General features: G+C 36.4%; 1 protein-coding gene across 1 annotated transcript in view; it reads right to left on the reverse strand.

Annotated features, from left to right (window-relative positions):
- LOC145994177 (ATP-binding cassette sub-family C member 4-like) overlaps positions 1–13,165 on the reverse strand; it is a 73,497-nt gene that overhangs the window by 20,647 nt on the left and 39,685 nt on the right. The window contains exons 14-16 of the mRNA XM_083130274.1: positions 7,945–8,201; positions 1,688–1,767; positions 260–410 (exon numbers count right to left, since the gene is read on the reverse strand). Of these exons, the coding sequence (XP_082986400.1) occupies positions 260–410; positions 1,688–1,767; positions 7,945–8,201 (488 nt within the window). The remainder of the gene's footprint in view (positions 1–259; positions 411–1,687; positions 1,768–7,944; positions 8,202–13,165) is intronic.

A 13,165-nucleotide genomic window follows, 5' to 3' on the forward strand; every position in this document is an offset into this window, starting at 1 on the left:
ACATATGTAGAAATTGCTGGAAATTTTGGAGTTGTTGGACTTCTGTTTCTGTTTTATTTGCATGCCTCCATTGGTGTTTTATTTCTATTATATCTAATTAATATATAACAAATATATGTAATAAATAAGAATTATTGCAGTAAACCAGGCCATATTTTCAGAATACACCACTGGCTACAGGGTAAATAATTAATATATATATATATATATTAGTAAAACAATATCAGGCAAAGTTACATTCAAGTGGTAAGGAACTCACTTAATATTTCCAGCCTCTTGAGGGCTCTGGTCGTTGGAAGGCAAAAGTATCCAATGGTGCATGAGAAGGCCAGCAGGACGACCGTCGCAAGAATGTTCCAGTAATTGGAGATGACAATCAAGAGCAAGCAACCCAGAATCATGAAGACATACTGGAGATAATGGTAAAGTGACAATTAATTTTTGTTAAATAAATATTAAACATTTATCGTCGTTTTCCTGCCACTTTTGGCTAATCGCAGCAATGATGGTGAGTGACGTTAAAATGAAATTGATGAAGGAACGCTCATAAATTACATCCATGGCGATGTCAGAATTCAAGTCTGGGAACTTCAGTGGCGAGATCAAAAATCAACCAGTTAATGTGCTTAAATTTCTCCTAGCCGACCTCCATGGTGGGGTGGTTAGCATGGTGCACTATGACACCAGGGGTCCTCGGTTCGAATCCCAGCCTTGGTGTAGGTGTTCTTCCTAAGTGTCCCTTCATTAATTTCATCATATCATCCAAAAGGGGCAGAAGTAAAAGAAACCAAATCGATCAAAAAAATTATCCTATTTTGTTGCAATGGCTTTTTAAAAAATAAAACTGAAACTAAAAGATGTTCTGTGACTGTAATAACACTTTTAAATATTACAATATTAAAAGATTCATCTGTTGTATAGCACAGGAACATAGGCATCCTGCCCCTTCTCATGTGTAGAAAAGTGTGACTCAGTAACTCTAAAATATCCACATGATTGTTGCTAGAAATTAATTAAGTCAGCGTGTCTTGAATATAAACAACCTAGTTTCGAATCTACAGGGTGGACCAAAAGTCGCAATACATAGGAAAATAAAATTTTGTTTTTACCATATTTATTTATTTATTAACGTGTTCCTTTCTAATGCATGTTCATCAAGAGTGTGAGAAATGTATTGCAAACCAATGGTAACCACGTAGAGCATATTATATGAATACATTGTTTCTTATCACAACATATTTATTTTTCCTATGTATTGCGACTTTTGGTCCACCCTGTATACAGCCTTATATTTGACCAAAAGTAGTAACGATTTTCACAAATTAAGTTAAATATGCACTTTATATTGAAAAATGAAATTAAATATGCATTTATTACAACAATAATTGATGTTCACAATACACAAAATTTTCCATGAACTTCAAATTGTGAAAAGAATTAGAAAACTATTGCACTTCTTGATTAAAAACCTGCATTTGCATAGAAATTCTCAGTTCAGTTATTAACAATTAAATCAGAAGTGAGTTTTTAGTCACCCCATATGATAGTGTTCACTCTAGAGTATTATCTGACATTAAATATTGTTATGGTTCTTACGTTTTATTATAATGAGACAACATATATCTTAAATTCAAAGTAAAGAAGGATGTTATAGTGTTACAAAAAACAGAAATAATCAGTAAAGTACCTGAGTAGCTCCTAGCAAAGTAGCTGGTAGAATTTCTTGCATAACTTTCATGTGTTGTTTGGAGACACTCAGAATTTTCTCTATTAAAACAAATAAACAGACATTTATATTGAATTGTATTGTAGCATTGTATTTTCTTATTGGATTCAGTTTTCTACATTATAAGTTAATCGTGAGGATAAGGGTGAATAGTGAATTGATGAAATTAGCTGTAGGAACAAATAAGGACAGTGAAATATTCAAGCTTATCAAAGATTGGAATCTAAAACCCCTGGTTTCACAGTATACATGTTACCCATTCTGCCATACAGGCTAAAAAACAAATTTTTAATTAAAGTGTCATCATTAGAGCTAAGCTGATACCACTTCGAACAAATACCAGTCTTGTTATGATTATGGATTCCCACCGATCCTATTGCCTATACTTGAAAATTGTAACAATTCAAAACAGTTCAAGAGAAATACAGGGTGATCTTCTGGTAAGGCACAAAAGTCAAACTCACTTCCCTGTAGTAAACCCCAGTAACTGCTTCCTGTAGACCAACGAGGCTCTGGCGCCCAGATCCACAGCCAGTATAATCCTCCATAGGGCTGTGTTGGCCCGTGTGTTGGCCCTTATATGAGCTGAGTGCCCCCTTTGCAGCCTCAGCTTTTAACGTGCAAGGAGATTTTATCCTCGGAAACAATGTAGTTTTAGTTTCTTTTTAAGTTATGAATGAATTAACTAGTTTAAAAATTAAGTGAGAGAGTTTTTAAGATACATTTTTTAAATTTCTTTTTAGGGGTCTGTCAATTTTGTTTTGGTTAAGAGACTTATCCCCATATTGCATAATGGGCAAAAATAGCCTATGTGCTGATATACCCATGACATACAAAGGCTGTCGCAGAGAAGGTGAGACTAATTCCTATATAGGAAAACAGCGATCTCCATTGGCTCTAGCAAATGTACTAGGGTGAAAATTTGGTTCATTAGCTGCCAAGTGAGACCAAAATGAGCGCAATAGGTCAAAAAGTCGTGACTGCGTAGCAGTTAAAAAACAAGCATGTACATGGAGCCCTCCAAGAATCATTAAAATGAAACAAAAAAATTACAAACCACAATTTTTTTATTCAGAATCAGCCATATCGAGTAGACGTACATCTTTTTAAAAATAGGCACCATTGACAGCTAAGAAAGCATCCATACGCTCCTGCCACTTTGTGAATGTCTTTGAAAATTCATTGTCAGGTACCGAACTGAAGAAAACTTGCACTGCGGTGATCACTTCTTTGTTCATCATGAAATGACGACCATGTAAAGCGGCCTTTAAAAGTGGAAATAGCCAAAAGTTTCAGGGTGCAAGGTCCAGGCTGTATGCTGGATGTGGGAAAATTTCTATTTTGCATTATCATGGTGCAATATGAAGAAGTTCTTCAAATGCAGTCTCTTTTTTTGCTACATGCTAGCGCAGAGTCTCAATGACTCCTTGGTAATACTGTGGCTCTACTCAGTCTGTCTTGATCGGCATATGCTTGTTGAAACATTGCATATGTTTCCGCAGCACTTTCCCTAAACGCCAACAAAATTTTATGGCATGTCGCTGTTCATCTTGAATACTCATTGCGAAAAGCAATGTTACACACAAAAACCTGAAGAGGTAATCGAAACACGTTCCACGTAAATCAACACAGCTGTTCACTAATGTGGTTTCGCAACATGTGACAACTTGCTATGGAAACAGAATGAGTCATCCTACACGACGCAACTAGTGCCGAAACCAAAGGCAGTGTTACCAAGCTAGGAAAAAATTGTCTCACCTTCTCTGCGACAGCCTTTGCATATAAACATCAATCAATCAATCAATCAAAACAGTTCACGTATCTACAAAAAAATATTACACAAGTTTTCCATTGTAACTACAGTGCTTTTCCCAGTCAAGTCACCCGTGGAGCATGCCCAGCAGTCTGACTGGCATTTAGACTCACAGCTTTATGCTTGTCCTTGGCATACCCTCATTCTCTCTGGACATGTCAGTGATTCAGTATGCAGATAGCTGGTGTTTGTGAAGCGTTAAGGTGTTAACAAGTGTTTTATTTTGTGTTTCTGGTGCTTCTCTGCAGTCTAATAATGCCACGCTATACGTACAATTTAAAAGCATGAATTTTTATGTACGACTCTTACGTCATCATTACTAATTCTTGTAAGGAAGTTAGAAGTGTTTTGCAGCACAATTCCCAGATGTTCCTGTTCCACACAAGACAGTGTTCGAAAACATGTGAACAAAAATAGGGAAACAGGGTTTGTTCTTGAAAAGAAGTGAATGGTGAAACTTCGTGTGCTGACTGAGGGGAAAGTAGATGACATTGGAGCACTATTGGAACATACTCCTCAAAAATCCCTCCAGAAAACTCCATACTGTTACCATTTTCATTTGATTAAAAAGAGAAGGGTTTTGAAAAGATTAACGGGAAACACAGAGTTGAATGTCTGGGAAGCTTCGTTCATTGCAGAAGAACACTGGAATAAATTAAATAATGAAAATGGTAATATAGATCCAGTATGGAGTTTTCTTTTCACAAATGGAGTACGCCACCATCTTTAAAATTTAATGTAAGAGAAAACATCAATAGACTTAGTGAAAACAATGATGAATTTGAATTACCTGATGATGTTTGGGATTCATAATTTAAAAAAAAATCTGAAATAAAAATAAAACAGACTGCTTTTTTCACAGTTAAGTTGCTATATTACAACAATTTAACATTGACAACATCCATTATATAACAGATTCTTTTTGTTTAAAAAAATTACTAACCATTGTTATAACTGTATCTTTAGTCAAAATGAAAATAAATGTCTGATGAAAGGAGCGTGTGTTCTCCTGAAACGTCACAAAGAAAAACTGTTTTCTTATGCTTGTAATAACCGTAAACTACAGGAAAATAATATTCCATTATATTGGTCCCCAATTACAATTTTCGTCTTTGAACTACTGGCCTCCTCAATGGCATCATTGCCTTGTAATCAAGAGGTCCCAGGTTTCATACCTGCTGGAGGCACACAGTGGTTCGGATCCCATTTTAAACTATAGGTCCAGTTCCAAGTTAGCCTTATTGTGCATAAAGTGGACATAAAACACCAACTCAATCAATCAATCAATCAGTCTTTGAATAACTTTTAAAACAAAGATTAAAAATGATAATTACAAAATATTTTACTGTGTAACCCACCCCCTATGATTTAGTTATGTAATGTATTCACCCTTACAATTCCAGCTATCCCAGAAAAAAATCCTACACACTCAAGTGTTCACCATCATAATTAACGAAAAGATTCATAATTTGGCGAATCATAACTAGATATTGGAGTTTAAGTTTTTAACCTATTTTTTTCCTATGCAGGTATGTGTTAAATAACAAGTTACGTCAGTGTTTCATTAAAAAATGCAAGAACTGATGAAGTTTTATAGTGCCTAAAATAATTTTTGCTTAATGCATCCCCCACCTTTCCCTCGACTATGCAAAGTATCTCCCCTTCCCCCTTCCTGCTAGGAATTTCCACTTCTAGCCCTGTAGTCAGAGTAAAATTTCATATTATGCCCTTGAGTCATACAAACTCATACTATACTTATTATTATTGTTTTACAACCCATAAAAATTGAGATCCAATTGAATATATCAAAGCGTTATGAAATTCAGACTTGAGTCCACTATTTAAATAGAAACTGGATTCAACTTGCTTTCTTTCCATAAACATCTATAACTTTGTTGTTGAACAGTTCTTTGTGTACTTTTCACGATGCACCTATATATCAGAGACCACTTACTCTGCTGTTCTTTATGGTACCCCTCATCCAGGTGTTTACACTACAATTTCACAGTTTGAATTATATGAAGTCTTTTCAGATATCTCAGGGGGAGCAAGTGACCCCCTGGCCACCCTCTGTGGATGTCCTTCATGAGATAAAAAAGGTAAAGCTACCCCATGAACATTGCAACATACAATGAAGGAACCACATTTCGGCTATTTGTGAAGATTATGTAATCAGCACCATGCTTCCGTTACCTTTATTGGCCAGGCTTGCCACCAGGTACCAATTTATTAGAGGGTGGGTGAACGTCAGAGCTGCTCCATACAGGGACATTGATGAAAAAATTCCCACCTGAGATCACCCACCCTAGGAATCGAATCCAGGTCTCCTGCTATGACTCTTAAAACTATAACCACCATACGCATGAGTACGGGGGGTAATTGTCCATCCCTAATCATGGACGTTCGCAGATTTTTAGATGTACAAGGTATTTTTTCCAAGGAGGGGAGTAAACGAGGCATATTACCCCCATAAAATGTGTTGCCTCCTCGAAAAACTCCCCTTGAGTTTGAAATTATCATGTTCCTGCATCCCCATTATAATAATTAATGTAAATGACTAAAAGTATAAAAAGTAAAGTGCTCCCCTGTGCTTTGCACCATGCCCTGAAGGCGTATAGGGGGTGTGGAGTTAGGGCCCCACACTTTCTTGATCACGACCGAAGATGAGAGTGACGTGATCAGCACCATGCCCCTGGCTGCCTTTACCCCCAGAGTTTCCTCCAGATACCCAATTTATACAACGCTGGGTGGTCGCCAGAGCCACTTGAACAGGTGCAAAAAATTCTGGTTCTCCCCCACCGGGGATCGAACCCATGTCTCTCACATGATAGTCAGATGCCCTAACGACTGAGCTACTGCAACTCAATTTATGTAAATTACTGTGACTGAAATCAAATTATATGTGTGAAATATATCCTTTTAGGTTAACATTAATTTTCCAAGAGAGAGGTGTGGTCATCCTTACCCCCCTCCTCTTTCCAGATGTCCATACCCCTATATTTTAATTCTTTCACCTAAAAATTTAGTGTAGATTATTAAACAATAGTATACTCTTTAAGAAAATGAAGTATTTTCAAACCGATGAAAGTTCCAAGCAACTACGGGCGATATGATCCATATTTTTATGTGACGTCACCAGTAGAAGATATGTCACTAATGTATTTATTTTTGTGAAAGAAAGCGTAATTTCTTTGTTATTATATGTAATAATGCACCTTGTTTGTAATGTATATCTTTTATTTATTGTTTATTGTATTTTATGCTACATTATGGGTAATTTAATGTATCTTTGTTTGAGAGAGTCCACTATACGAATTTGTATTTCTAAACATGCATAGATGTCAGTGTTGTTGGTAGCATCTTTTTGTAAATAGTGAGTGATTCATCTGTACTTGAATCTGTGTACTCGAAATAGTATAAAAGCGAGGATATCGCGTAAGAAATAACACACTTTCACCATGGATCGACGAAGCTTTTAAACTTAAAAAGAACTCCTCGGTGTTCTGCATACATCCTGGTATGGTAGTTCAGGGTGCAAGCTAGGCGTATGTGATCATAGGTACACCAATAGCCATGCATTGATGCTATGCACAATACTGTAACCATTCTACGTTAAATAATAAAGCTAGCCTAAGGATTAATTTTTAAATAAAAGGCTAAAGAGCAAATATTGGCTCAGTAATTATTGCATATCTCTTGGTGTGGTAGTTCGGGGCGCAAGCTAGGTCTATGTGATCATAGGCTTGCCGATAGCTACGCATTGAGTTTATGCATTTTTAGTTGAGTCAATTCATCGACAAAACGAAATCCTCGCCTTCGTCTCTTGTATATTCGCATTATAGTTGCCATAAATAAAGAATAAAACCTTTTACTTTATCTACTGCAGCAATGTGGTCTTATTTCTCTGTGCTGTGAATATTGTATTTGCCTATATTGTATTGTATCCCTGTACCTGAGAGGAGTTAGTGTACTTCGCCGAGTCTCATCATTCACCGCTGATTATTATTAAGTTATTATTAATAAATATAATAATACGTTTAATAGTATGATAATACAGGCTTGAATGTATCACGGGCGAGGGGTTCATTATTTCCTATGTAATTGAACTATCGCGCTTCGTTCTTTTGCAAATTTCTTGTTATTAACACTCCTGCATGTGTTATTTGTCAGGTATGCTCGCTCTATGTTGATACATTCAATAAGGTTTTTTTTTTGGTGGGTCAGGACACACACTATATACGCCCCTGTTTTGTACACATCAATACAATAAAGCAGTGAGATGAAATGAGATTTTTCTCTCCCCACTGAATTTTCATCATGACTTCCCCCTCATTCCTCAATCAGAGGGTCTGCACACACCTATGATAACCATTAAATACATCAAATTATTAATAATAGAACTCGCCTGATGTTGACGCATCCAAAGCATTCACGGAAGACTTGAGTATTGTGCACAGAAGCGAGTTGTGCATGCGACGACTGGAGATGAGGCATGCCGAGACCAGGTAGACGTAGCCTCCAAGAAAGATGAGGAAAATGACCAAGAGTAGCATCCACAGAATAAAGCCCTCTGATTGGCCACCTGTGGCACTTATCACGAGATTAGACACAGTTCCATTCATTGATATGTTCGGTGTCCTCTCGTAGTCCACATAATAGGTCCTGTCACAAAGAAAAGAAGAAGTTAGGTTAAAAGTGAATTTATTTCAACACCAATGAAGAATGCATTATGATGCATTACTTATGTACAGCTTTTAGGCAGAATGACTGCTAAGAAGGCAGCATCAGCAAAACACTAGATAGAGTCATGAGCAGCAGAATTAGCATACAAACAAACCTGGGCACTCCTGGAAATCAAGATCACAAGAAGATACTGGACACTTTTCAACACACCGCAACATTGCCATCTACAACAAATTGCTACCATAAATGCAGAGTCTATTATAAACTTTGTTTAATATCTAGGACTGAAGACATCTGGGATTATCAGTGTCATATTACCTGTGGTAAATCCTACGTTGCACAAACAAGAAGGACTAGTGAGCAATGCTACAGAGGGAATTCTTGCTAGAACAGCCACAGACTGAACTTGAATTTGAAGATGGATGAAAGATATTAAGAATTTCTATTCTCTGAATGTTAATAACAATGGTTTTACATTAGCATGCAATGTTAATTAGACATTATCCATTGTCTAGTGCTTTTAACTATATTCATTCTAACATTGTGTTTTGAGAGAGCACCTCTATCTTGTCTTCAGGTCAAAAAAATTATTTTGCTAATGTTGGGGATGAAACCTATGGCAGATTGTGATTTTACTACAATACAATGCACTAACCAATTGTAAGTTTGATCCCCTATACTAGCAAAATTGAAATGTGTTTACCTGAAGACAAGGTAGCTCAGTCGTTAGCGCATCTGACTACCATGCGAGAGACCTAGGTTCGATCCCCGGTGGGGGAGCACTAGGATCTTTTCCACCTGTTCAAGTGGCTCCGGTACCCACCCAGCATCATATAAAGTGCGTACATGGAGGAAACTCTGGGGGGTAAAGGCTGCCAGGAGTGTGGAGCTGATCACACCACCCCCATCTTCGGCAGTGATCAAGAAAGTGTGGGGCCCTAACTCTACACCCCCTGTGTGCCTTCATGGCATGGTGCAAAGCACAGGGTGAATGTAGCGTTAGAATAAGGATAGTTAAAAACACTAGACAATGGATAATGTCCAATTAGCATTGGATGTTATTTCCATACAGAAAAATTGTACTTCCAAAAACATTATGTGGCTAGAGAACTGATTTCACTACAACATAAATCATCACAACTGGAACTACACCATCAAGGGGACAATAGCTATCCGTGGGAAAAGCAGATCTCAACAAGGTCATGGGACATCAACAGGCTCAGGCCTGGCTACAATAGTGGACCAAGAATGTGAAAATAGAAAACAGTGCACCCAATTTGCCCATCACCTACACCTAGACACATCCAACACAACATATATAAAAACCGGATTTATTCACATATCAGCACTTCAGTCCCTCAGTCCCTAAATATGAGAGTGATATTAACTCTCAAAAGCAAAGAAACCTATCAAGACCTGGCGTGGCTCTTATTCATAATATTCTCTTTGTATTATATCTCTGAAAAGTTATGAAAATTTTAACCACTCCTAACCACACTCATTTGGCATTCTAGTCATGGTTCTCCTAAATATCAATCTTTAGTATTTGCAGCTAGCTACTTTGTTTAAAAACCGACCTCTGTGGCAAAGTGGTTAACACACCATGCTGCAACACCAGGCATCCCAGGTTCAAATCCCAGCCTGAGCATGGACATTATTTTCAAGTGTCACTTCATCAATTTCATCATTTCATCACTCTTCTGATCTTTACAATTAGCCAAAAGTAGCACAAAAATTAAGTAAAATAAACTAAATAAATCAATCAACCAAAAACCTTGTTTAAAAACAAAGTAACTCAATTAATGTTGATATACAAGTAACTATCAGGAAGGCAGATGAGCTATTTCTAAGTGCCAGTCACAGGGTTTATTTGAAGTTTATGGTAAGTGTTACAATTACATTCTAAAGGTAAACAATTAATTTTAGATATCTAGGGGAGGCACAAATTACTCTTATATTAACAGATGATTCATAGTTAGTTTGATATATTTGTGGGAAGTGGGTGATCACAATTTTAACTATCAATGAAGTGATATTGCATTTTAGACCTCTAAAAGAGGTTGCTGCCTACTCTTACGTTACTTGGTAAATGATAGTCAAGTTTTAGAAATCTTGATGGATGTTAGTTGATTTCAAATTTTAAGAGGTAAGATAATTTCTGGTTCCTCACCTTTTATTTCATAATTAAGAATTAGTCTTGGACATCCTTGGGATAATCACTTCCTTTTTGATGTCAAAGTGAGTAAAGGTAAAAAAAGGTAAAGTGCTCCCCTGTGCATAGCACCACGCCATGAAGGCGTATAGGGGGTGTGGGGGTAATGCCCCACACTTTCTTGATCTGGTCGTGAGTGGGGGTGATGTGATCAGCATCACGCCCCTGACTGCCTTTACCCCCCAGGGTTTCCCCCAGGTACCCATGTTATTCGACACTGGGTGGGTGCCGGGGCCGCTTCCAACGTTAGAAAAGTTCCCGGATTTGAACCGGCCGGGGATCGAACCCGGGACCTTTAGCATGGTAGTCAGACACGTTACAGACTTTTTTTTTATTACTCTTATTACAAATTACATTTTATATGAACATGGTTAAAAATAAGATACCTTCTTTTTATTCATATACAACCTTTAGGAAATTTGCATAATTCTTTCTATTATAAACAATAGTGTTTTGCATTAATTCTTGTTGTAAGCAATCTTTAAAATTGCATGCGTACTTAATATTTGTGCAGTTTAAAGTATAGTAATAAGCCATTGTACTGCATTCCATTTGGTTTTAGGATAATACTTAAAATCTGGTATTATTACAGTCTGTGTTGCATAGTTAGCTGTTGATGTACGACATATTCTACTTAACATGTTTCGTAATTGTTGCCACATGGTACTTGCGTGACGACATTTAGATATTCTGTGTTCTATTGTATCTTCCTCATTGCACACATTACATAATGACGTGTCACTGAATTGAAGTCGATGTCTTTTACTTTTGGTATCATATTTATCATGTACTAATATGTACCATAAGGATTGAACCTTGTTAGTTAAATGTTTCACCCAAACATTCGTCCATACTAAGTTCCATTCCTTATTGGGAGTTTGTTGTTCTACTTTTGTTGACTGCGTATTTAGGTCAAGTTCCTGACAATACAAGTCATTGACTTGTAGGTTCGCTATCGTACTTCCTGCTCCCAGTCTGTACACACATTCTGCAATAGAAGGTAAAAGATAAGCAAAGTTTTTCGGGATAGCTGCTCTGTGCATTGGCAAGGTCAAGGGAATTTTATCGAGGATCGATCGTAGCACTATCGCTGTGTAGCTATCTGGTTGTTGTATAAGCATCTGTAGGTTACACGTGTTGAACAATGCCGCTGCTTTCCATTCCACATGCATTAGTCCCAATCCATTTGCCGTTCGCTGTTGCACTGCAGTGTTATAAGCCACTCTGAAAACCTGACCTTGCCACAAGAAATACGTAGCTAGCGATCGTAAACGTGTTGCAAAAATTCTTGACAAAGGGAAGAGTGCTGCAACAAACCAAACTTTTGCGAATATGTATCTGGTTAAATAATGCACTCGTGATATAAGCGATAAATTTCTTAACACATTGGTTTTAATCAAACCTTGTATGTTATTTATTATTGTTTCAAAATTTATATTGATCGTTGATTGTAATTTATTCTGAAAAACTATCCCCAATATTCTTACTTTATCTTTAGTTACAATTTCACGTCCATATGTTAAGTTTGTTTGCTTTCCCAGTGGCAACAAATACTATTTTTTATAAATAATTTTTGCACCTGATATTTGCATGTATTCATTTAGACAGACTATAACTTCCTCATAATCAGTCTTCGAGTTAATGAAGGCTGTTACATCGTCCATATACCCACATACATGTAAGTTATTTTCACAATATCTCAGAGATGACAATTTTGTTTGAATTATGTTCAGAAAAGGTTATGACGATAACATGAACAGATATGAACTTAACGGGGATCCTTGTAAGACTCCCCTTTTCACCTGTTAGGAACACATTAACAAGAACCTTAATATATATATTTCTAGTTAATAGTTGTACCCAACTAATAAATTTGTCACCAAATCCAAGTTTTTGTAAAACTAATTTTAAATATTTATGGCTAACATAATCATATGCAGATGCAAAGTCAAGCGTGAAAATAGCTGCGTCAGTGTCATTCTTCTCTTCATATGTTGCTATTATATCTCTAGTTATCATTAATGCTTGGTGTATGGTGCCAACACTTGGCATTCCATATTGTGTGTTACCTACTAACAATGACATATATGGTTTTAACCTATTGGATATTATTTTTGTTAAGATTTTATACTCAACATTCATTAGATTAATTGGTCTGTATTCATTAATTGTTATCAGTTTCTTTACCTTAGGTATTAAAACAGTCACTCCAGTACTACAATTTTTTCCTATCTTAATTTTGTGAAATGCCTCTTGAACCCACTTAGTTACTGTGGATCCTATAGTAGGCCATATCTTTTTATAACCTTCGCTTGTAATACCATCGATACCTGGTGATACATTTCCACGTAAACTGAAAACCGCTTTAGTTATTTCCTCCTGAGTAAACTCTTTTTCTAATATATTTCTATCTTCATCCTGAAGAATTGTGGATATATTATTTATTATTATGTTGCCCTCTATTATGTCTATCGTTTCTGTTTCAAATTTTTGTTGAAAATGTTCCTTTATTACTTGTTGAATTTCAGATTGCATTATAATTTCTTTCTCATGTTTGTTTTTAATTTTGTTTATAATTTTTCTCTGACCTCTATTTCGTTCTTGTTTTATATGATATAATGTGGTTGTTTCTCCGTGATCAAAGGGCTGTACCTTACTTCTTACTTGAATACCTTTTATTTTATTTCTATGCAATCCTAATAATATCGCCTGAACATACTTAATTTTATCT

Source organism: Lepisma saccharinum, chromosome 10, assembly GCF_977018435.1.
Source record: "Lepisma saccharinum chromosome 10, izLepSacc3.1, whole genome shotgun sequence".
Classification (NCBI taxonomy): domain Eukaryota; kingdom Metazoa; phylum Arthropoda; class Insecta; order Zygentoma; family Lepismatidae; genus Lepisma; species Lepisma saccharinum.